The sequence below is a fragment of the Salarias fasciatus genome, chromosome 4, assembly GCF_902148845.1.
Source record: "Salarias fasciatus chromosome 4, fSalaFa1.1, whole genome shotgun sequence".
Lineage (NCBI taxonomy): Eukaryota > Metazoa > Chordata > Actinopteri > Blenniiformes > Blenniidae > Salarias > Salarias fasciatus.
Genome location: NC_043748.1, coordinates 17657128 through 17681144, shown reverse-complemented (window position 1 = coordinate 17681144; position 24017 = coordinate 17657128). Strand labels below are relative to the sequence as shown.

The window sequence follows — 24017 nt, the reverse complement described above, 5'->3', positions numbered from 1 at the left end:
TCCTCCAAACGTGTTCACCCACACAGCAGAGCGGCCGGTAAACAGGGGCAGACAGGCTCTCCAGTGGAAGAGGAACGCTCGGCCAGTGAGGGTCTGCATGCTTAGCAGAGCAGCTAATTGCAGTGATAAATATGAGATGGTGGTTCTGCTTAACGCAGAGCCACATAAATGAGGTGGATGCATACGCTGAAGGAGTGAGTGTGCTTACACACACACACACACACACACACACAGCGTGGAAACGCAGACGAGCAGCAGACCAGCTCGGGAGCCATTTTTCAAACACAATAACGGTTTATGTTGCTGTCACAGCTTCGCCTCTTAAATTTCAATCAGTCTATAAAAACAACATTAAGTAGAAGAAACAGATCGTCTGAACTTCAAAGAAAATAATTAAAGTGACGCCGAATAATCAGACTGGTACGAGATGTCAGAGAAAGACCACGCTGACCTACAAAACTTATATAAATCCTTACTGTGTACATTCTGGATACACAATTATCTTTAAACACACATCACTTACACAGATGAGCTACAGTTGTAAACGACTAAACCGAGTTCCCGAAGTGTAATTACATACTAAACATCCCTGGAAACAACAATGCTACAGCGGACAGTAAAATTATTCTTTCTCACACAAATACACACACATAACAACGGCTGCCATTAGGAAACGAGGTTTTGTGCTTCACCACTCCGGCAGATATGAATTGTGAACCAGCAACCTTGGGACTGGAAATGACCCACATTGTGGTTTCTATGATTTCCTCAAGTGCTACCAAACAGCATTGTTATCTTGTCAATGAAATAGAGATCTGATATAGTATAGAATGATCTGGCAAAGCAAACAAAAAAAACCACATGTAAAAATGTGGAAAACTGATTTTTTTTATGCTGGCAACAATCTTTCAAAGTAAAGTAATAAGAGTAAAATAAGTCAATAAAAGTTCTACAGATTTTTTTTTTTCAAAATTAATATTTTCCCTCAGACCTTGTGCAATCTTACCGTGATCTCAGTGATCTCAGTGATCTCAGGGCTCAATGGAATTCAGGATTCTGAGTGGCACACAAACGATAAAGATTACCCGTCTGTTTGAGATACCATTAAGCAAACTTAAAGTCTTTGAAATTCATGAGCGTTTTCAAAGTTTGCCCTTCACCACAGCCTTGTTCCGTGCATTATGTTAATCCAGCAGTGTCTAAGTTCAGGCTGATGTTCTGCTCTCGATGGGCTCGTAGCGCAGGGCGCCGGAAAGTCTGCAGCCAGACCCCGTCACGAGGAGCCCAGCTTTCAAAATACAACAGTCCAACACTCGATCATTAAATCTACTCGCCATCTCCAACATGTTGTAGATATTTCAGTGGTTTCTCTTCAATGAGGGACAGAAAGTGAGACGAGGTCGACGAAGTGAAGTCTGCTCAATGAGCCTTTCATATTTCCAGCATGCAAACATGCTGAGCTCAGTGGAACGTCAACAAAGCCGCAACCGAAAGCTTGTTGTTTGTACACAGCTCGACTTTTAGAACAACTTTCAAGTACAGTCGCTTTGAAGTGCACAAAATTACAAGGTTACCATAATTAAAGCTCCAAGTAAATACCCAAAAAATAAAATTCATGAATAAAGAAGTGCTGCCTTTGTCCTCGAAATCACGGAGCATCCTCAGTTACAAAGGATGAACGCCATGACTTCACAGCAGAGCAAACTTTATTACCAATTCAGCAAAGCTGCACAAGAAAGCATCCGCTAAGCAGGTTATGATTTATTTTTCTACGAATGTTTGGCTTCATAAGCAATTGTAATGCATTTTTAGGTAATTCTTTAAACAACTCTATCAGCATAGCATAATAAGTGAGACGTCTGTTGTTTTTTTCATAAGAAGCGTGATTACAGGAGCACTGTAAACTGCTATCGTGAAGAAATAAGATCATTTTCTCACAGCAAAGCAGCTACAAACTATATGGAAGCATATCACATTAAAACAACAAACTTTTGGCTTTGTTTTTTTCTGAAATAATGAGTTTTTGCACAAAACAAAAGAAGAAAAAACTTCCAGCGACTTACCTGTCAAGGGCTTTTTCACACTCAGGGTGAACAGGTGCAGCATCTGCGAGCTGCTCTTCGAATGCAAAAGAAGAATTATCATGTTGTCGTGGTTGTTTTCCAATCAGGGAAGATGCAGCGCATCAATGTTTGCCTGGAGCCGTTTGTGTAGTGATGGTGACCTTATAGAAATGTTGAAAAATTGTAAAAAGGCTTAAGAGATATTGTGAAGGCAGAATTGGGACGTACGGAGAGAGACACTATCCGGTCAGCAGCTGTTGGCGGGCGAAGGAGTCGCAGGTTTCTTGTGTTATCGTTCCAGAATGATAGAATTATTGTTGCGCTGGGCTCAAGGGTAGCGCCATGTTTACAATGTCAAACGCTACAAGAGGAGAACGGGTAGGCGCCGGGTGACTCCCTGAATGTCAAATATGAGAAATATAAATGCCAATTTGTTTTTTTTCCTTCCACTGGGTTTGTTATGACTGGAAAATACTTGCGCCCGTAAGAGAGGCTGTACAGTTACTATGAAAACACATTTTCCTTTTGTTTTGTGGGTGAAATGGAGGTCAATAACATTTTGCTTAACTCCCTGATGCTCTCAGTCACTCAGTGGTAAATGTTCCGGCTCTCTCTTGAAATGCCAAGGGAGTCTTCATGTTAAAGAAAATTGCAGCGTTCCAAATTCAAAGAGAACACAGATATGACAGCTGGGATTCCGAGTGGGGCTGGTGCGAACACCGCACGTCTGAACCATCAGGGCTCACTCCGGCTCAATCTTTCAAAGCGCAAACCAGTCGCTCAGCATTGTTACTGTATTATTTTTCACCATTATCTCATAAAACAGCAGGCCAGGTGTTGGGGAAACCAGTCAATCATCCATCATGATGAAAGAGCAGCTCGGCTCAAAGAAGCAGCGTCAGCACGGCTCCCAATCTCGCCGTTTCAGCCGTCATGGCTTCTCTCTCTCAGCTAATGGCTTTAAGTTGCGGAGAAAATGCAGAAACAGGGAGACGAGAATGAGAAGGGAGGGCGGCGTGGAGATAAGCTTCAACCATCAGCATCAATAAGTAGACCAGCCGGCAGACTCGTGGCGGGAGGAACAGGAGAGCTGATGGCGCTCGTTCGGATGGAGGGCTTTAACTCGCTGACGCGCCGATGCAAATTATGTGAAAGTTCATGAAGGTCAGAGAGAGGTCTGTTTGAACTGCAGCAGACTGGAGGAAGGGAGGATGCTGAACCTTACGAACTCTTCCTCTGAAGTACTGCAGAGTTGGGTTGGAGAATGAAACTGAGGTATATACAGAAAGCAATTAAATTTGTATTTGGCAGCATTTCTTTTAGACCAAACTGAAGATCTTCAAGAACAGCATCAAAGAAGTCCTGCAGACCTGGAGGGTAACCTATAACGTCATACACACGGCCCAGATGTTTGATAACCGGTGTCTAAGTCCCATCCTTGGGATTCAATATTCGCTGGTAATCCGTAATGAAGATTTATGGGAGGAAAGAATTACACACCAAATATATAGAAGGAAGTGAAGGTGAATCGGACACACACTCAGGAAACCCAGAGACTGTACCACAAGACAAACGCTGTCTAAAACCTGCAGGGAAAGAGAAAACGGGGTTGTACAGAATGGAGGAGCTGGAAACGAACAGCGGAACAGGAACTGGTGACACAATCACCAGATCAGCAAAAAATCATTTACCATTGATAACCCTAATCATTTCCCTTTTAACAGGGGTCACAATTGTCAGGGACATGCATATGTGACTTGCTCCAATGAAGAATTGATCGAACCAGAGTGTGTGTGCATTCTGGTGACCACCGTGGTGAAGAGGGGGAGGCTGATGTCGGTGTGTGTGGTTCTTCCACACGCTACTGAGGCCCGCGTGTTAAATTAATAGTCTTCATGACAAACATTTGTTGGGTCTTCAGACTTCAATCATCCAGTTAATCAAAACACCTTTTCAGTTAGAAAAGGTGTTTTGGCAAAAGGTGCATCTCAGCTGCTCATCCCACAAATGCATCCACTTTACAAATGCGAGCCGGTTTGAAATAAACTGGTTTTTCAATACTGTAGGATTGATTGACTGAGAGCCTTGTTACAACCAAGAAATCATCTTCTAAATACAGTTTAGTGCCAATAAAAATAGTGGAAAAGACCAAGAGCATTCATAAACAGGAAATAGATGTCCATATGGTTAAAGCAATCTTTGGAATTGGTTTAATTTATTCAAAATTCCAATGTTGGATGAAGATGGATCCTTCCTTTTCCCCTGATTTTATATAATCAGCTGATTTCACTGACACTTTATTCATCCTTCTGTTGCACCACCTGCCTCGATCTGACTCTCTCCCCTGAGCCTGTGATACAATCAGCAGGTCTGGACAACTCCCCGGGCACTTAGCCTTGACAGCTGACAGGAGCCGGCTTCCATGCACCAGGCCTTGATGTGTGTGTGTGTGTGTGTGTGTGTGTGTGTGTGTGTGTGTGTGTGTGTGTGTGTGTGTCTGCCGTGGCAGCATCAGGTGTAGGCTGCGGGTTAAGGTTTCACAGGCTGATCTGATTAAATAAATGAAAACAAAGAAGAAAAAAAACCAAGAAGAAAAAGAAGCAGCGTTAAGATCTACACACCATCACCTGGATAATCCTTTAAAACCGAACACTAAATAGATTGCCATTATTTTTTATCGCCATTTTCTAACTATTCAAAAGAAAGAAAACAAAATAAAACCTAAGCAACATTTTTCTGTAGAAATTCTCAAACAGATCACCAACCTTCTTGATAGTTTTCAGTGTCATACACACAGCAGAGGCCTGGTGATGTTTTCTCACGGTCCATTTAAACAAAAGTCAGGTCATCGCTGTGCACATCAAAGACGTTTCCCCCGGCTCCGTGACTCATTAAGTGACAGAGCACAAAAAAACATCTGCTAATTTACCGACTTTCTGAGTAAGAGCTTCACACTTCCCCCTGGAAAAAAAACAAGGAAAAAAGAAAATTCATCTGCAGTGTGAAAACAAGCTGGATGTTGTCAGAAGTTCCCAGGCCCTCCCGCTTCGTGCCCAGAGACAAACAGTAATGAGACACATCTGTGTGGCTGTTGTTTATCAGACTTGGTGAGAGGGACTCCGATGACAGCGCTACCTCCTGACCTGACGTCTTCTGCAGAGAAGCCTGAGATTAACATTTTATTTCCTCTGTGAAAAGAAACTTTAACTGAATTTCATTCATGTCAACCACACCGATGAAAGGGGGGGGGGGGGGGGGGGGGGGGGGGGGGGTCTCGAAAATGTGTTCAAGTAATTTCTAATTAGTAAGCTGCATAAATGCTGACAATAGGTTTGAAATAACGTTCATAATGTGTGTCTGACAGTATGTTCTACTTCAGTAAAATATGTATTTTTGCCAACTAAAAGCAAACGTATGGAATGAGTTTTAACAGCCTGAGATCGTAATTTGACATGACCGCAGGAAGCTTGATAATTGCTCGAGTGAAGACGCAGCTAGTAGGTTGGGAAAACTCGTGGACCCAGGAAGGTTTGGCGTTTCAGGGGATCTGTGTGCTCCCACGGGCGATAATCAATCAAGCCAGCGCACGAGCCGCTGCAGGCTGACCTTTGGAGTTCATGTTGTAAGAGGGCGCTTCTGGCACGGGGAGGAATCTGGATTTAAAGGTTGGAAAAAAAAACAAAACAAATCAGATGGCGGGACACTTCCTTTAAAGACCTCGCAGGTAACTGGAGCAGCGACGTCAACTTCAGCCTTTGCACTCGGCGCCACGAGCCCACTTCACCACCCACCGCACACACACACACACACACACACACACACACACACACACACACGTTCGCGCCTCCCGCAGTGACATTTGAAGGACAGGAGCCTGGAGGGAGAACTGGTTTTGAGGGGTTAGGCGAGGTGGAGGGCCGGCTGGTTGAGGGTGTGAGGTAAACAACACCTCTTGAGTTCAGCGTGCATGCCTAATGCGCTCGCTCGCTCTGACGGCTCCGCTGGGCAAGGCGGCCGATGACAAGCTGTCTGGGAGAAGTCTGGTACTCCTGCAGCATCTCACCACTCCAGTCTTTTACCACCGCTGGGTCCGCTCTGCGCACTGTCTACCTTCGTGTCGCTTATTCTGAGTAAACTGTGTCCGACCCAGTCCTATCAGACCACTCCATTTGAAAATAAACAGCAGGTCTGAAGAGGAATGCTGTAATATTACATCCAAATGTAATATTTTAAGAGTTTTATGTGTTGAAAGAAAACAGTTTTTATGTGAATCAAAGTGGGTTTTTTTTTTAGTGGTTTCATAGCAGCAGTCAAAAACACTGGGGCATTCCCATGAACTTTGTACAACTTTATGAAATGCATACTAACGATATCATCATGTTCACTGGCAGCAATGCACACATGCAAATCAAAATACAAAGATATGTACAAGTGTGAATTGTACACTCTTAAGGTGTGTTCAGACTGAAGGCAAAGCAGATTTTGGAGACAGTGTGACTGGATACAGGTGCTTTTAATCAAAGCAGCAGGAATAGGAAGAAATACTCAAGAGTGCAAAAGGCGCACTTCTGCTGAGCTTTTGTTCTCATCATGAAAAGACAAGAAGAGAGGGCAAATGACAGGAAAACAGCAGGTTGAATTTGGAAATTAGTGGGAGCTGTAGTACACACGCAGTATACAGATGCATATTCTATGCACGCACGCACACACACACACACATCCACACACACCTGGTGTATTGTACAGCTGTCAGATGGATTGGCTTTTTGTAGCGTACAACCGGAGTGCAAAAAACACTCCAGGAGTCAGGTTTTTGCAAACGAATTAAGAAGCAAGGCAAACAGATAAACAAATAAAAGGCTTTGCATTCCGTCTGAACACAGCTTTACAGCTATCTTTAAATTCTACTAGTGGTTTTTACCCCCCGACCTGAGTTCAAGAACCTCATTTGTCCATGTTGTCCAATTGCAGCCCGTCTCTCCGCGGACCAGACTCTGAGAGGGCAGAGGTGCTATCTGATTGGTTGTAAGTTCAGACAAAGAGAAGCGAAAAGAGACAGTAATGAATACTGCTGTATTCTGAGGAGATAAAAATCACATTGACATCATTTACTCAGGGCACACACATGGAACATTTATTGCTGTGTAGTCAGGCTTTGACCTTTGATGCCATGTTCAGTGACACAAGGATTTGTCTCAGAAAGATAGGAGGACATATCTTTGAAGCTAAAACAGCCCTTGGTTGCTTCATGTATTTCCATCTCCGCTCCTTTTAACCTCCGTGACAAACAGGACACTTCAGGAAAAGGCAATCACTTCACCTGAAGTCAAAAACACACATTCACTCACGAATACACACAGACACACACACTCTTGTCTCGCCTATTAATACCCAACGTCCTGTGGCAAAACATAGTCATCAAAGTGATTTTGCATGATAGAAAAGGTCAGACCCCCAGATTTTCTCACATCACCTCAGTCTTTTTGAGAAAATAAAAAGTCAGGTAATGATGAAAACACCAGGGAGACAACAGTCTGCCTCTAGAAATCAGGCCTAAAGATGAGCGCCTGCTTTGTCGGACGGAGCAGTGAAGCAAGTGGCGGAGGAAGCCAAAGAAAGCTTGCACTGAAAGACGCAAAAGTTTTGTTCACGTTTACAGTGTCACCTTTTGATTTGGGACCGTGGGGGCGTGGAGGGGTTGCTACAACATACTGTATGTGTAAAGAGATGGGGGAGAGATGATGAGTGCATCAGAGTGTCATTTCAAGGATAAACATACTGTATTGCAATCCCAGAACCATGCTGAAGGAACACTATCGTGCCCGGAATCGATATGTTGTGTGGTGTAACTCCCAAATTAAAGCTTTTGTAGAGATGGTTTATGCGACGTGTGTTTTTTTTTTTTCTTTTCTTTTTTTTTTTTTAGTACAACTGGCTAAAAGCAAACAAAGTTCCCTGTGTGCAGGAATGTCTGTGAGCACGACAGTCTTTGTTTAGTGAGTGAATATGGCTGTTCCCATCTCTGGTTGTCCTCTGAGGCTCCAACATCTGGAAAAAAAAAAAAAAAATCATCCACAAGGAACCCTTGTTCCCTAAGAGAAATGTGCTGGAGGGAACAATCGCTTCAGCGCGCAGTTTGTTTGAAATTTTTTGCTTCATTGTTTTATACATTGTCCACACCTTAAAAAATGTTATAAAACTGGAAGCCACTGGCAGACAAAAAAGTCCTAGACGACAAGTCAAAGACACTGCATGGGGGAAATTAAATCGGGACAAACTAACGGCAACACTTGCACGTGCCTATTCTCTTTTCTACAAAAATAGAGGAATAGAAATCACATGGTCATCACCCAACACTGACATCTTTATACACTTCTGTTTATAGATAAAAATCTTGGTTAAATGCGATCCCATCATGCAGTCAAGGTCCTTGCAACATTTTTGTGGTTTTGTCCATTTTTCTTAAATCCTGGAACACGGTGAGAGAAAGTGGTCTCAAAAAGGAGTGTGCTTAAAGTCTCACTTCAAGAAATAGCAGTGAACTTGATTTTAGTGCACACAAGGCTGCTCCATGCACACGCACACACACACTGCCGTCCCTTCTGATCGGGTTTTGTAAATCTCCATCCAACATCTCTTGCTTTCGTATTCATTTCTCCATGTTCATGAGCGAGTGAGAGATGCTAGAGATAGAAAAGAAAAATAACCAATTTCACGAATCACTCCATGCACGGTTGAACCTCCGCAGTCCGTCAATTTCTTTTCATTTTCCGCCGCAGCTGAAGACCGAGTTGACAGACGAACAAAGCTTTACCCAGTCGATACCCATCTCCTCTTTCAGGAACACAGAGGTATGGTGCGGCGATGAGAATGATTTAATTCATGCCTTGGATACCTGAGGCAGCGCTCTCACACACAAACACACGCGACGAGCACACATTCCTGAACTCTCCTCCACCTCGCCGTTTGCTCTGATCTCAGCAGAAGGTCCTGTGCCAGAGTGAGTAGGACCTGTTGTTTCCGTCTGCCAGAGCAGATGGACATTAGATCCGCTTTCTGCCTTTCCAGCCCAATAAATGACCCGCTTTCTCCTTTCGCGGTCTTCCTTCCACCTTGATATATTCTGCCATCAACCAGCCTCCGCCCACTTATTTGCTGCACTGCCTCAGAGATGTAAACAGATCAAAACAATCTCTGTTGGCATGGATGACTATTTTGGGTTTGTGTCTTTTTTTTTTCTTTTTTTTGGCTTTTTGCATTTTCAACCTCATTAATCCGAGCCACTGCAGGAAACTACAGAAGAGCAACATTTAAGACTCTTTGTTGTGTCTGATGTTTGAGCTCATTTCTTTCTGCTCCCATTGACTTCCTGATTTGATCCTCCTCTCTTCCCAGTGCGATCAGAACCTTCCATGGCTTCCTCTGGTACCGCTTCAAGGAGGGAGGAAGGGCCTTAACCGTGCTGGCCACTCCCTCGCCAACAGACCATAACCCAGACCACTTGCCTAAATATCAAAATAGGACGCCGGCTTGTCACAAATGTACTGAAAGGGGTTGAAGGGGCAAGATGAGGGTTTGGCTTTGGAATACAGGACATCATGTGTCATCGGACCTCTCTCTCACTGTTGAAGCAGAGAGGGCGAGAGGAACAGCAATGGGTTTAGATCCAAGGAATGGAGAGACAAAATAAGACTAAACAGTAGGTTTCATCTATTTTTCCGACAGGGCCCTACTGCTGTTTGGCTTGAGCTCTTTGCTTTCAACCCTTGTTCTCCGTCTCCTATTTCTCCTCTCATATCTCCTCTTCTTGTGTCAACTAAAACCCCCGTCCAGGGGTTGGCCAAAAAGCCCTGGGGGTCCATCAACTCCAGGCCCAGGATCTCCCTGCGGCTCTCCCTGCCCCGAGAAGACAGCATCCCCCCCTGGTCCAGGCTGCCTGTGCTGTTGCACTTCTTCACCGCCCCTCCTGGGTACATCAAGGAGCTGGGCGACAGCAGCGACGTCAACGACAAGCTGCTCAGCGCCTCGGACAAATGTTCACTGTTTCCAGCTTGACTGGACCCACAGCCTCCGATGGACGACCCGATGCCGATGCCGAGATCCTCGTCTGACGGATCGATGGAGTCGTCTCGGGTGTAGCCGGGGCTGGTGCTGCCCCGCCCGCTGCTCTGGCTCCGTTGGTGACCCCTGGTGGCCAGGAGGGTTAAAGCTGATGAGGGGGTGGGTCTCGGCCTCGTGGTCTGGACCGGAGAGGAGGTGGTGGTGCCGTCTTCGGGCAGCTGGACGGGACACATGAGCGGCAAAGGAGCTGCTGGCAAAGGCAGCTCCAGGTTCTGTGGCGGAGAGACGCTGAAGCTCAGCCCTTCTTCCAGGGTGGTTTGAAGGCTTCCTTCAGAACTGCCCGTCGCGAGGGAGGAGTCACTGTGGGATGGGTACTGATGAGAAAGAGTGGAAAGAGAGGAGAGAAGGACGGTTAGCAAATAACAGATAAATCTCCCTTTAATTAAAGTCTGCCATAAACCATAATCCATCGTGTTAACAACAGTGCTGTCGACCATGTTTCACTTACTGCGATGAAATGTGATATCACACTGTATTGTGCAACTTTGACCAATAAAACAGCACCAATAATGCATTTCCCCTGTCTCCCCCCATTCACCTGAGTACAGAGGATTTTTCTTTGGGCTCCAGGAGAGCGGAACGAGGTCCAGGTGGCTGGGGAGGTCAGCTTAAGGCCCCTTGACAAACGCAGGCTTCTGCTCCGGGGAGGTACTGGGATGGATGCTCCTGCAGGGTGGAAGAACTCTGCAGGCAGATGGAAGAGAGCAGAAATGCCACTGGCTCCTCCACCGCCTTCTTTGTTTCTCTCCTTGCTGCTGCTGCTGGGAACACCACCTTGAAGAGGGGAATAAACGGTCAAGAGAGGAATGAACGGTCATCTCTACGTAGGTGTCAAGTCTTTTGCTTTGATGAATTATGTTCATTCAACTAAAAACTAAGTTGCAATGAAATTGTGAGAAGACGTTACAGGTGATTTTTGCATGTAAATTCCAAACTGGCCAAACTGTACTGTGCTGTCTGTATTAGCTGTGCTACTTTACTTTGAGCCCTCTTGCTAACTCGCTCTCTTTTCAACGCTGCTTGATCAGAGTTGAGCAGATTATCCTTTGCTAGACTATATATGTATTGCTCTGCACCTCTTTATGAGGGTAACGACATAAAGAATCTTTAAAGAAACCCCGAGAAGCACAACATAACATAACCACCGGGGTGCCATCGCTCTGCTGTGCTTCCAGATAATTGTCTTCTGCTGATCCAATTTTTAAATTCAATAGATTTTAATTTGCCCGTTTAAGCAGTGTAATTCCATATCCACAAACAAACGAATGTTGTGTTTGAAATGCTTCTGAGTGCATCTGAATTGATTTGAGAATATTTTTTTTTGTAGCATTTGTAACATCAGGTCTAACAAAGTTACTTCAGCAGTGCAGTAAATATAAGTTCACTCACCGGGACTGTGGTGAGGTGCGTTTTGTGGTGTGTGTGTTTGCATCTCTATTTCCTGAAGCGCGGTCTCCATCTCAATGCCGGCGGCGAGGGCCCGACACGGATGGCCCAAACCCTGCACCTGGCTCTGAACCACGGTCTGAGCCTGCTGCAGCCCCTCACGGCTGCCTCGACCACAGGCCTCCTCGGAGCTGTAGGAGTCACTGCAGCACCTTCCCTGGAGGAGGAGAAACGTTTTGACACTGAATTAAAAGTTTCTGAGGAAAGACGTGCACACGAGAACAACAAAGTGAAAGTCACTTTTGTCATAAATATTAAAGAGGATAAATTAGGCAGATTCTGTGCTGGATGAGGCTGAGCAACAGAGTGCAAAAGCTTGGATCAGTTAAAAAAAAAAATAAAAAAGAAGAAGATCATTAGCGTCATTTAAAAGTAGCCTTTAATGCTAATTTCTTCTCGAAAGGGGCAATTAAAGTTTAGGATCCACATTATAGATTGTAAAGTGACAATTCCTAGTTGAAAGCCTGACAGAAAAAAGAAGTCCCTCAGGCTTTATGTAGAAATTAAACATGGCCGCTGATTCACACCATCCCATTGGCTTTTCATTGTCGTTCTCCAGAAAGGGCGTGAGCTGTTTACGCTCCGTTATTGTCATGGTAATTGTGCATCTTGTAACAATAAATGTTTGGTTAGACGTTTGTGAGCGAGGCTGACGGCTCAAAGTGGGAAGCGGGAGGCAGACTGAGCCAAGCCGGTGGAAGTGTCAGAGCGGCGTGTGTGAGCGCTGCCGTGTAGGTCTGCCTTTCTGCTTTTCATTAGCGTTTTGCACCTCTGAGGGATTCAGTCCTCACCCCTGAAAAGCCTCATTTCAAAGGAGAAGCCACCCACACCCATACAAGCCTTAAATGGATTTCGCCACGCATAAACTCATGAGGCACGTATACACACACACACACACACACATACACAACAATCATATTTATTTAAATTAATTACTGGAGACTTGAACCCCAGACCTTGTTTAAACCAATCTCCAACTGCAAGATTTATGTTGTTGGGATTTGTGTTTTGTCTCCAGAAGCACACTGGGCTCCCAAAATGTAAACAGTTTTATAGTCCTACAGCAAAACCAACACAACTGCACACATATAACAATTTTTTCAAACTATACTTGGCATATTAAATCCATTTTTTTTTAGGATGTAAGGTTAGTTTGTCTTTCCTCCCCTCTCTTTCTCGTTCCCCCTCCTCTAATGAGCAGCGCCTCACAGTCATGCGTGGTGATTGCAGGCTTATCTGGCTATCCTCAACCAAGGAGCATTGCCCCATTACAGAGGAGGAAATCGAGGAAGGAAGGATGATAAAGGCTGCAGATAGTGCGGGTAGAGGGAGGTGCAGAGTAGGGCAGGTGCGCAATTACCGGAGGGGTAAGACTGAGAAAGGGAAGACATGAAAGATAAAGTTGAGGAAAGGAAGGGGTGGGGGGGTGGGGGTCTCGGGGTGAGGGAGAAGGCCACGACAGCCTCACAGGGCAGCGGCTCAGGAGGGCACGCTGGAAAGATTTATTCATGAGGAGATCTGCAGTGTACAGAGACTGTGGTCTCTTTAAAGACAAGATAGTTTCTCTGATACATGGAGGAGGGGGGTCTGTGGAATATCTGTAAATCACAGGAGAGCCTACAGCAAATCCCTGAACACGAGCTTGGAATTTCTGCTTATAATAATTTCTGTGACACAAAATATTGTCTTGCCACAAAGCTACTTGGTTTAATATTAGATGTAGCGATATAAGAGGCAATCATCATCAAAACAGATCCTCACTCCGAGTCAAAACATTGTGCTGCAGCGGGTTTCAATCTGATCATCTTTACATGATTGGAAGCTTTTTTACTTAAGGGGAAACGTGTCACATTTAATTCGTGCCTCTGCTGTAAACGGGGTGGTGGTGTCGAGTCACTGTAGAGACAGTCTGTCTTTTATCGTGTTACAGTGATCAGATTAGGTCCGGTTTCTACATGTAGTTTCCCTATTTATCACATAAACTACAGCCGTAGGAGAAAATACTGTTGTTATCTATTCTCCTTTCTGTTTTGTGTCATTCAGCAAAATATGTGAAGCTATAATGATTTACATGAAAATAAAAAAACAGCCCATATTTCACTTTAAAGCAATGAACAGCACAGCACATGAATTTATGATCATCTTTGTAAAACACATGGCACTACCACCAATTAAAAATCAAAGTCACATTTATGTAGCAGTAAAATTGGCTTAATGCTGCGCATCAGTGCAGCTGTATAAAATGTTACCGTTCCCGATTGCTCAAACTAGCTTGCAAATTGGTCATTAATAAAAAAAATACTGCAAGTCTTTTATTTTGGATGAGCAGAAAAAGAGCGTTCTTAGGGAAATAGCACACGTCGATCGAGTCATATCCAGTCAGATTATTATGCTAGCATTAAATAAAACCAGTGTTGACCTGAGCGTCGGGGGGTGAAGAACTGAGTCTCGGTCTGCTCACACTCACCTTGCTCTCCTGCGCCAGCAGCTGGTAGGCTGTGTGTTCGTCCAGGCTGAGGTCGTCCGGCAGGGCGGGGGACGAGGACTTATCAGAGAGCTGCTCCGACTTCAGCGACGCCTGTTCGATCTCTGCCATCCTGATCTGCTGCAAGGAATTCACCTCAGTTATTTGTGCCTTTGTGGGCTGCAACGCAGGAGCAGCCAATGTTTCAAGATTTACTTACGAGAGCATCAGCGCTCAACATGAGGATTTGGGGTTTTTATCTGAGGTTGACAGCAACCGTGACATTAATATTTCACACTTTGGTGTATATAGATATGACATTTCCAAAGATTCTGATCTGTTTTAAAGATGAATGACTCCTTGATGCATCCAGTATCTTTTAGCGGCCGACCTGAGCTAAACAGACAAGATAGACTACACCTCCACCGAGCTGCGGTACGGTTTACCAGACGCCGACAATTCAAAGCGGCCATAATGCTGTGGGACCTGTCTGTGAAGAAAGCAGGGTGAGAGGTTTCAAGGAGGAGGAACATCACGTCGGCATCATCAACATTCTGCGGCAGCATGAAACTATGAGACGAGAGGCGGGAGGCATGTGTCCAGGCAGTGGGAGCACAATGAGAGTATGCCTGTATGCGCAAATAGAAATTAAATAGAATGAAAGTTTTTTTTCTTCTAGTTTTTTTGGTCATGAAGCACCAGAACCGCATAATTCTACTGAGGCGTTATAAACATGATAAAATGTGTTTACGGCTGCTTGTTTCAGCCTCACCCTACAAGCAAAATAATTGGGGTTACTTTGTTCTTCCTTGTTTATTCCAGGTAGGTTTGTTTCATGGCAGCTGAATCCATTTTCAAAACGATCGTCTGGCACTTTTCTCAAACACAAATTCAAAAAAATTTACTGCGACCAGTGAGATTGAGTAGAATTTCAGGGTTCTGGGACGTTGCTGTGATGTGATGTTTCTTTAAAGAGACGTGCCGAGGAATCGAAAGGGATAATTAAAAATGGCTGGGTGAAATCCAATGAAGTGAGGGCAGTTAGCGATATATTAACACTTGCCGGTAGGCGAGAAAGAGAGATTCATCGAAAAAAGAGTCATGGCAGATATGAGGCAGTAAATTACCATTGACCGAAGCCCCAAAGGAAAGAAAGAGAGCGGAAGCACGAAGGAGGAAGATATGGGATGAGGCGAGGAAGCAAGGCAAGAGCACAGCAACACAACTCATTAATTTTAAGAAAGACTTTGCAGGTTTTTTTTCTTGTTTTGTCTCATTATATCGGTCCTCACTTATGCTGCCGTGTGAGAGCGCCGCACGCTCTCTGCGACTCGCTGTGTGTCTCAGAGGTGGGCTGTAAATAGCTCCAGAGATGGTCCCTGCAAGTCATCACCTGGTACCTTCATCGACAGGTAATAGAAACCACAGCCTTTCTCTTCCTGTAATGTCGGCTCTGCCTCCAGGGACAACAAAAAAAAAAAGCGCAATCGGCACAGGAAGAGTCGGTGCGCCGGCGCTTCCAAGGTAACTGCAGAAATATTGAAGGCTTCACTAACAAGATAGTGGGCTCAGGAAAGAGCCAATTGAAAGCGTCCGCTGCAGCCTGAGAGCAGCGAAGCAAGGCATCCGTTATTCGGCGCTGCTGGGAGGGAACGCGAGGAGAAGGCTGTGCGACTGAAAGAGAAAATATGCATGGCTGATAACTCGCAGCTGCATGAGTCATGCTAGTCACAACACAGTGTGTGTGTTCAGGATCATATATTCAAGAGTGAGAGTGCACCAGTAGTCAGATGATGATTTTTCCCTCTGCACACACACACACACACACACACACACACACACACACACACGCAGACACACACACAGACAGACACACCTCCGGGTTTTTAATCTTGCTGTTTGCAGAAGGCGTCTGAAACCTTTTAAGACAGTGTCATCACTGCATCAAAGCGCCGATCTGTGTTCTCCCATGAGATGTGTAGACATGATGCACAACATGTGTGCAGATTAACAACCGCAACATGAATCTATTTACATAACTTATTATTTCACACCAGGGCTCCGAAGTCTTTAAAATACAACAACAAGATATCTGGTCATGTTCACGAGTGTTTTTTGTTTTTTTTTTTAAAGACGGGTCGATGTTGACATCTTGAAGAACTTGCTATTGTTCTTCTGTGGCTGTTAGTTGTTTTAATTCTTTCCAATCCTTCATCCGATCCCAGACTTTCCGGAGTTGAGAACAGCGCTCTGAGGGGCCTCGCCATATGTTGCACGACTCCTGTTCGAGGCAGTTATGACCAATCTGATTCCTCCCTTCATGCGTTCTTGACGTTGAAATTCCTGCACCATATTGTATTATGTTATTTACACAGTTCAATATCTTCAATATCCTCCTAAAAAAAAGTAAAAAAAGGAGTATTTTCTTTACATTTTAAGATAACATTTCAGTGGTGTGAATGATCAGAATGTGTCTGTGTTGCCAGTGAATCTCTCCTCAAGGATGTGCTATAGATAAACCCCACACTGACAGCACATCTTCAACATTCGGAGTGTGAATTGCAGTTGTCAGAAATTCTTTACATTGCGGCGACGAGCTGCAGAAGTCAGTCCTGACAGCGACTGCCACGTCTGCTGAGAAAATGCGAGCCAGTGATTAAAGCCGCAGTAACCAGCTGACTGCAGCAGCTTCCTGTTCCACGTTTCAACTTAAACCTTCAAAATGCAAATTAAATTTCAAGTGGGAGCCTTTCCCCATCACAATACGGTCTTCATTTCTTTTAACTATGACTAAAAGCAGTGATACAGGAACTGTGTGATGTGCGATCCGCAACACGCCGATGGGAGAGCAGGAGCTGGAAATATACTGAGAAATGGAAACGTCCTCCTGGGAAGCGTCTGTTTATGGTAGCAGTCAAATTAATGGCAAAGTCCTTCTCTGCTTCAATGAACTGTTTCCTGCACACTCAAGCACAGTCACTCTCAGGCTGCAGATGAATATTTCCATTATCACACACACACACACACACACACACTGCACGCAGGTATCCTGCTGCGCCTTGATGCTCTCTCCGACACATTAACGTTGCACACTCGCGTGAGCAGCAAGAGGCTCATTGGTCGGAAAGTGGCACACACACACCGACACGCGCGCGAGTCTCTCACGCACACACACAAACACGTCCAACAACGTGAAAGTCAGATGTTTAGGAGACGTGGCAAATCGAAGGAGGACGGCACGAGATCAGATACGATAAATCAGACATAGACAGTGGGGTTAGCCGGAGGAGTGGAGGTACAGCTGGAGAGAGGAAACACGTAAAAGAGAAGGGGAGGTGGGGGGGGGATTGATGGTTTGACAGCATCTCCAGACAGGCAGAAAGCAGGGCTGACAGGTGAGGAGGTGTGGAGCCCAGTTATTGCTTCTTCTGGGCTGACCCGCTGCACTTTGTCATTGTGATGGACAACACCGGCACAGGACAATAAGTTTGTGTGTGTTTTATGCAGGATCTCCTATTTACAAAACACCCTGAGATATAGGTGAGGACGGTTTTGCGTGCACGTGTTTGTGCGGGTCGCCTGTGTGTGTGTGTGTGTGTGTGTGTGTGTGTGCAAAGGGCATCATCAATCTACATTTCTGCACGCATGGAAAGTTGCTTCTTATCTGACGTTGGTAATATTTTTTAATTAAGGGTCACAATCCCCCGCCGTCCAGGGTTTGGCAGGCTTCCCAAAGCACGCACGGCCGCCGCACTTTCCATTCACACAGCTCTGTGTGATGAATGAAGCCCAGTGTATGTTCACTTTTGTGCCCCTGCATGCATTCAGTCTGGTGCAAACACAATGGTGCACGTTTTCCTTTGTGCATGTACGTGTGTAACTAATGTAGCTTTTCTATACATCAGTTGTGCAGATTAAAAGTTTGGTGCGGTACGTTCTGCTCACACCATTGGTCAATGGAAACTTGTAAAGAAAAGAAAAACATATTTTTAGTATTAAATTTCTACTTTTTAAGAGCTTTACTCTAATTCGGGCTCTCACTTATTCATTCTGATATATTTGCACTCCTACACCTGGAGTCAAAGAATACCATGGCAGAATTAAAAAATAATATCACGGCAAGAAATGAGTGCTAATTAACTCAATCTTGGTTCTTTAATCAGATTCTACTTCAAGGGTACAAGGATTAAAGAACGCAAACAAATAAAATAGTGTTAATCCTGCCAAGAATGAGACAATTTGTCCTAATCTGGCAGGCCAGGCACACATAGAAGAGAAGAAAAACATGCCCTGACTGAGCTGAAATCAATAACAAAATTGGTTTGAAATCAATAAAATGCAGATGAAGCAGCAGTTCTTGTTTCTTTGAAAGCATTTCTAAGTTTTAACTAAGAAAGTTATTAGGAGCAAACACAGTCAACCACAAGGAAGCCTGCCTGCTATTATTAAATATATATTATCGTATAAATACTACGCCATTGGTTGGTATTTTCAGCAGAGCTCCTTTGTGCCGCTCTCTTTCGCTCAATAAACACAGCGTTTACTCCAGGGAGCTGCAGCAGCGGCGAACAAAGACGACTGGAGATTCACCTGCGAATCCCTTCAAGAGGGAACGATCATGTTTTTTCATTGAATGCCGCAAGATTTGTTGGTCATTTTTATAAAAGATAATATTACGTAATGAATGTTTAGAATCTTGCTACTGAGACGGTTTGTTCAGGTGCAGTGTTTAAAGAATTTATATGATCTCAGGAAAAAAAAAAAAAAAGGCTGTATTTGGGCCTTTAGTCTTAGACCCATCCTCGGGCCGTCGTGTGTGTGTGTTTGTGTGCTTCATACGTGTGTGTATTCACGTGTGTTCAGGGTGGTACCTCTTGCGGGTGGCCCTTGCAGCCTTTGCAGACGGGTGGAGGAGAGGAGTAGTGGTGGAAGACAGAACCGGAGAGGTTGTCGATCATCAGCATCTCCCCCTCCAACGTATCCTTGATGAGGAGAGATACGCTATCCAACCACTGGCTCTCCTGGAACACATACACACACACACACGCACACACACGCGCACAAGCGCACACGCACACGGGACGCAGGCCGGGAGACCAGAGTGCACGCAGGCGCAAACATGTGCACATGCGGACATGCGAGGACAGAGAACACGGAGGGAAACGCATACAACCATCATAAGGGTTACAAAAAAGTGCCCGTGTGCGCACGCACGTCATGATTTTTACACTTGCTCGTACGCTCACACACAGATGCGCATGATCACTCATGTGCATAATCACCCCTACAAATGCAAATCTGACATTACGCACCGATCACTTTCTGAAAAAAAAAAACCTGCACAGAACACTTTGTGACAGAGACTACAATCAAACAAACAAATAAACAAAAACAAACGGCAACAAGACTTCCTCTTCCACTTTGTCGGCCTTCAGGGCTGAACACAGTAAAAAAAAAAAGGCTCTTCAATAATACTACTCCAAACCCTCATTAGCCAAGTAACACATAATTTTACTATCAAAGCCTTGAGCAGAGAGCAGTGCAATTACATTTGATATATCACCTCAATTAGAGTGTTCAATACCTTGTTGAAACAATTTAAGATTTAAGCATTTGCTTTGTGCTCTGGGTATTATTAGGTTTAAAGCAATTTAGACTGAATCACTCAGGGATTTTTCTGTGACTTTAAATGATTCCTCCTCGCTTAAATCTGTCCGATTGGCTTTTCCTGGGATCCAGTCGGGCAGAGAGAGAGAGAGAGAGAGAGAGAGAGAGAGAGAGAGAGAGAGAGAGAGAGAGAGAGAGAGAGAGAGAGAGAGAGAGAGAGAGAAGGAAACTACCATCTGAAATAGGGAAACTACTTCAAAAACAATGCCTGTTTTGCTTGGCAGAGCACAGTATTTTCACAATGAACGGAATGTGTTGTGCCTGTAGCGCTTCCCCGACAGCCAAAATAACTGCCTTACATCAGCAGATCCATCCCAGAAGATGCTGTGAAATAAGGTCACTCCTCCTCAATCCCCACGCAGGTCTATTTTCATCGCACATTTCTACAACACTGCTTATAGGAATAGACTTAGATCTGTTATGCAAACACACACTTCTGACTCATATGGCTATATTAAAATCACTCATTACTAATGCTTTGAAAATTGGGCGGGGGGGGCGGGGGGGGGGGCTGGGAAATCAAACGGCAGGTTACTGTACTCGCCACAGTATAAATAGCCGTAAATCAAACAGCTTCATGAAGCAGCTAAATTTTGGCCCAAAGACAAACCGACTCTGCCGTAACGGCTCAACACATACATGAATAAGAGGAACACACACGTCTCTCTCTCTGCACTCTGTGTAGGTGGGAAGCTTAACATAAAAATAATGTTTGATTGACTGCGGCAGCCTGCGCGCTGACCTCCGTTATTAACTGTATTAGTGGACAACAATGGGCCTCGTCTGCGGGGAATGGAAGTTGAGAGTGAGAGAGGAGTGAGCTGAAATTAATTACTGGCCCTATCTGACTGTCACCGGCTCAGCCATTATCTCAACTCTCTTACTCCTTTACTCTCTCCCTCCCTGCGTGTGTGTGTGTGTGTGTGTGTGTGTGTGTCAGCTTCCTGCAGCGTCTCCTTTAGTAGCTGAGCAATATATTACCGGTGTTTCACCAAACAGTCAAAGAGTTTTTTTTTTTCCTGCCTCATGAGGCAGACTATAGAATATATTAACTGCAGGTGGAATATATTTAAATTGTTCAACTCTGCTTATAATATTAGATAATAATAAATATCAGCTCTGTCACTGCTGTGTACATAAACCTCGGCTTTATGGAGGACTGTATTAATTAGACATTGGGGAGAATGGGGCAGCTTGGGCGTCTTCGAATGGCAAATTTAATGAGACTCACTATTAATATGGACTGAGAATAAATACTGCATCCACATAATGACGGTTCTAATGGTCAGATTTTTCTTGCGTTTTACTGTTTGGGTATGCAAACATATGATCCTGATCCATATCTTGAAAATGTGTTTTTAACCCAAAAAAAATCCACATGTGCAATTTGCTCATGTGGGCCAGAGGTGGAAAACTTTATTCATCCTCTTCAGGGTTGAAACTGGTCTGTTTAACGACGACGCGTCCGTCGCTTCAATCAATGGAAGTAGAAATATCGGTTGGTTAATTTACCGTTCATGTGCATCGTGCTGCTTAATTGCCATATGGACGTCCGCTTAACTTTGAAGAGGCGAAAAAACTTCAGGAAGCTACTTCAACATGTTGAGTTTTGCGAGGCGCAAAGCGTCTCGTGCCTCAGCAGCTTTTAAAATCCGATATGATTGATGAAAAGGCTTCAAAAACTCTTCATCCACACTGCTTTCTCAGGCAGTGCTTTTATATTTGACTATGAATTGAACTCAATTCTGAGTGTTTTCAAGTATTTTTAACTAATATTTTCATTCAGTCAATCCAAAAATTAATCGTCCTGGACATCCTAAATCTATCACATGTCTACGATAAAATGACCACTACATCATATTTTAAACCACGTTGATGTAAACACATCGAATGTCAAATCATGAACATTTGAATGGGTTAATTAGTAAAAGAGATTCTAGGAGTTAATGCTTTCAGAATGAAATACTGAGAACAACAGACACCAAAACAAAACTATTTGGAGATATTTACATTGTCACTGCCGTCACTTTAGTAGGTATACCGTTGTTTCCTCAAACCCTTTATTTGAGGAGCTGAATACAAAAAAACTACAGGACGTTTTGTTGTTTGACGTTGATTGCCAATTCAAAGTCAGTTTGTTGATAGTCATCCATTAAGATTACTAATAACATTTTCTTTTTAGAGTGCTTTTTAAATCACCCAAACTCAAAATGAACATATTGCAACAAGGATTAAAGATCTTTTTTTCTATCTTTTAAATAGAAAATAATGTGTTCTAAAATATGTGCTTTGTATAGAGTCCTACAATGTAACATGACTTTGTACGTACTGTACGTACGGCACCTTTACCCCACAACTTCAGTTCAAAGAAACCTGACTCCCATCTGCAATTCCACTAAATCAAGCCCTTATTTTGTACTTTATATAGATTTATGATGATTTGATTTATAAAGAAAAAACTATATATTTAACTTGAGACACTGATGTGATATTTAGTAAATGATTAATTCAGGTGTTCTTGTTCTGCTGTAATTTTACTCTGGTTTTCACATCATCTATGTTGTTCTGGGTCTAAGATTAATAAATAATAATGTAGGAGGTGGGGGTGGTGGGTGGGGGTAGATAGGGGTGAGGAATTTTGTTTAATATTTCCCTGTTCTCTGCCACAGAAAAAATCATGTAATCATGTTTCTAAATATAGTTTATAGCAATGGATAATAACTCCCAATGTTTTGGATGACACACTTCACGTGAGCTTTGCTCAACTGCGCAAACAGACTCATATTGGCCCACCCACACACACACACACACACACACACACCCACTCACACACTCAAACACCAAGACCTGCACTCTGAATAAATTACACCGGCCTGCCAGAGCCCTTCCTGCATGACTTGAGAGACGAAGAAACAAAGAGAGGGAGATTGAGGAAGAGAGAGGAGCGCGGATGCTGCCAGTGTGTTCTCCCCGGCCTGCATTAAATTCCTTTGTCAGCCAACACTGAGCTAAAAATGGCAGCGTGCGGCCAAGTTTAGCTCTACAAAGGTGAGACTCTTCACGGCAGCCGGTGACTCATCTTTACGTGTGGATCATTAGCGATCTCATAATGGAAGTGTGTGTGTCTCTGCTGACTGCCAGCAGGAATGAGAGACCCTCTACTCGCTCACACACATGGCGAGAACGGCAGGAAAAGTCTGATTTCAAAGATGGCGACCTGTGTGTGTGCGCCTGCAAATTCACACAGACTGTACAGGCTGATAAAGCCACAATTAAATCAGATTAATTGAGAGAAATATTACAATTGTACTTGCAAACAGCATATGTTGCTTTCACTGCAGTGAAGGAAAAGGACATTTAAAAAGAAGGATCATCTGCATAACATGATTTTTTCTTTAGGAAGAAAGTGTCTTGAGCCTTTATACTTGTAGTTGGTATTTATTTAATCCTATTGTCGTAATCTGTGGAGTTGTTGCTTTCATTTGTTTTAGAGAACCAGGTTTCAGAGCCCTACTGTCTGAGAGAGGAGAATGGATCGAATCTCCATATCTGTATTAGTTTTATTGGTTATGTTCTCAGCATGAATGAATGGCTAATATCTTGTTCTAGCAGCTGGTATCCTGTAACAACACTATAAGTCTCCACGATTAGTGTATTGTTTAGTTGGACTAATTCATTAAGGAGGCTCCTTAAAGGGTTAATTCATGTCTACATTACGGATACATGTGTGAAAACGACACGCCACTGATTTATAGTGGAGGCGATGATAGCAGCATAAGTCTGGATTTAGCTGTTTTCCCGGTACTGCGGCACCGTTAGATCTGTGCAAACCAAGTTGTTATGCAAATTATAGGCTGACACACCATGAAAATCAGCGTTTTCATCTTTGATAATTACACAACAATCTCGAAATCATACTCTGTTGTGTAACAGCAAAGTCGACCTGCAGAGAAAAGGTTTGCCTCTGTTGTTCAAGGAAAACAGCAAACTAACAGTGTCGTATGAAGACTTTCACAGTTAGGCTGGGAATGATAAAATAACCAGACAAAACCAGAAAGCAGAAAAGGAACAGTAGGCAGTAATTTGTCATGGCTTGTTTCTTTTTTTTCCCCCACCAATTTACAAATGTAAAAACATCTAAATAAAGGGATAGATTAAATTGAAATTCTACATTAAGAGTTCATCGTGAGGACAAAGTGTTTGTATTCCCAACGTGAGTTCAGATGTTGCCACCAAGTTTCAGTCCGAGTGTGTGA

At 43.8% G+C, this 24017-nt stretch overlaps 1 protein-coding gene across 3 annotated transcripts in view; it reads right to left on the bottom strand.

The window, feature by feature from the left end:
• Nucleotides 1-7963: 7963 nt before the first annotated feature.
• LOC115387012 (voltage-dependent T-type calcium channel subunit alpha-1I-like) overlaps nucleotides 7964-24017 on the bottom strand; it is a 157447-nt gene continuing 141393 nt past the window's right edge. Inside the window, exons 33-37 of one of the 3 annotated variants that reach the window (XM_030089521.1) lie at nucleotides 18966-19115; nucleotides 14098-14235; nucleotides 11574-11787; nucleotides 10723-10958; nucleotides 7964-10498 (exon numbers count right to left, since the gene is read on the bottom strand). In XM_030089521.1, coding sequence (XP_029945381.1) covers nucleotides 9770-10498; nucleotides 10723-10958; nucleotides 11574-11787; nucleotides 14098-14235; nucleotides 18966-19115 — 1467 coding nt within the window. In that variant the 3' untranslated portion in view covers nucleotides 7964-9769. The remainder of the gene's footprint in view (nucleotides 10499-10722; nucleotides 10959-11573; nucleotides 11788-14097; nucleotides 14236-18965; nucleotides 19116-24017) is intronic. The other 2 variants (XM_030089523.1, XM_030089522.1) reach the window with 2 other exon arrangements.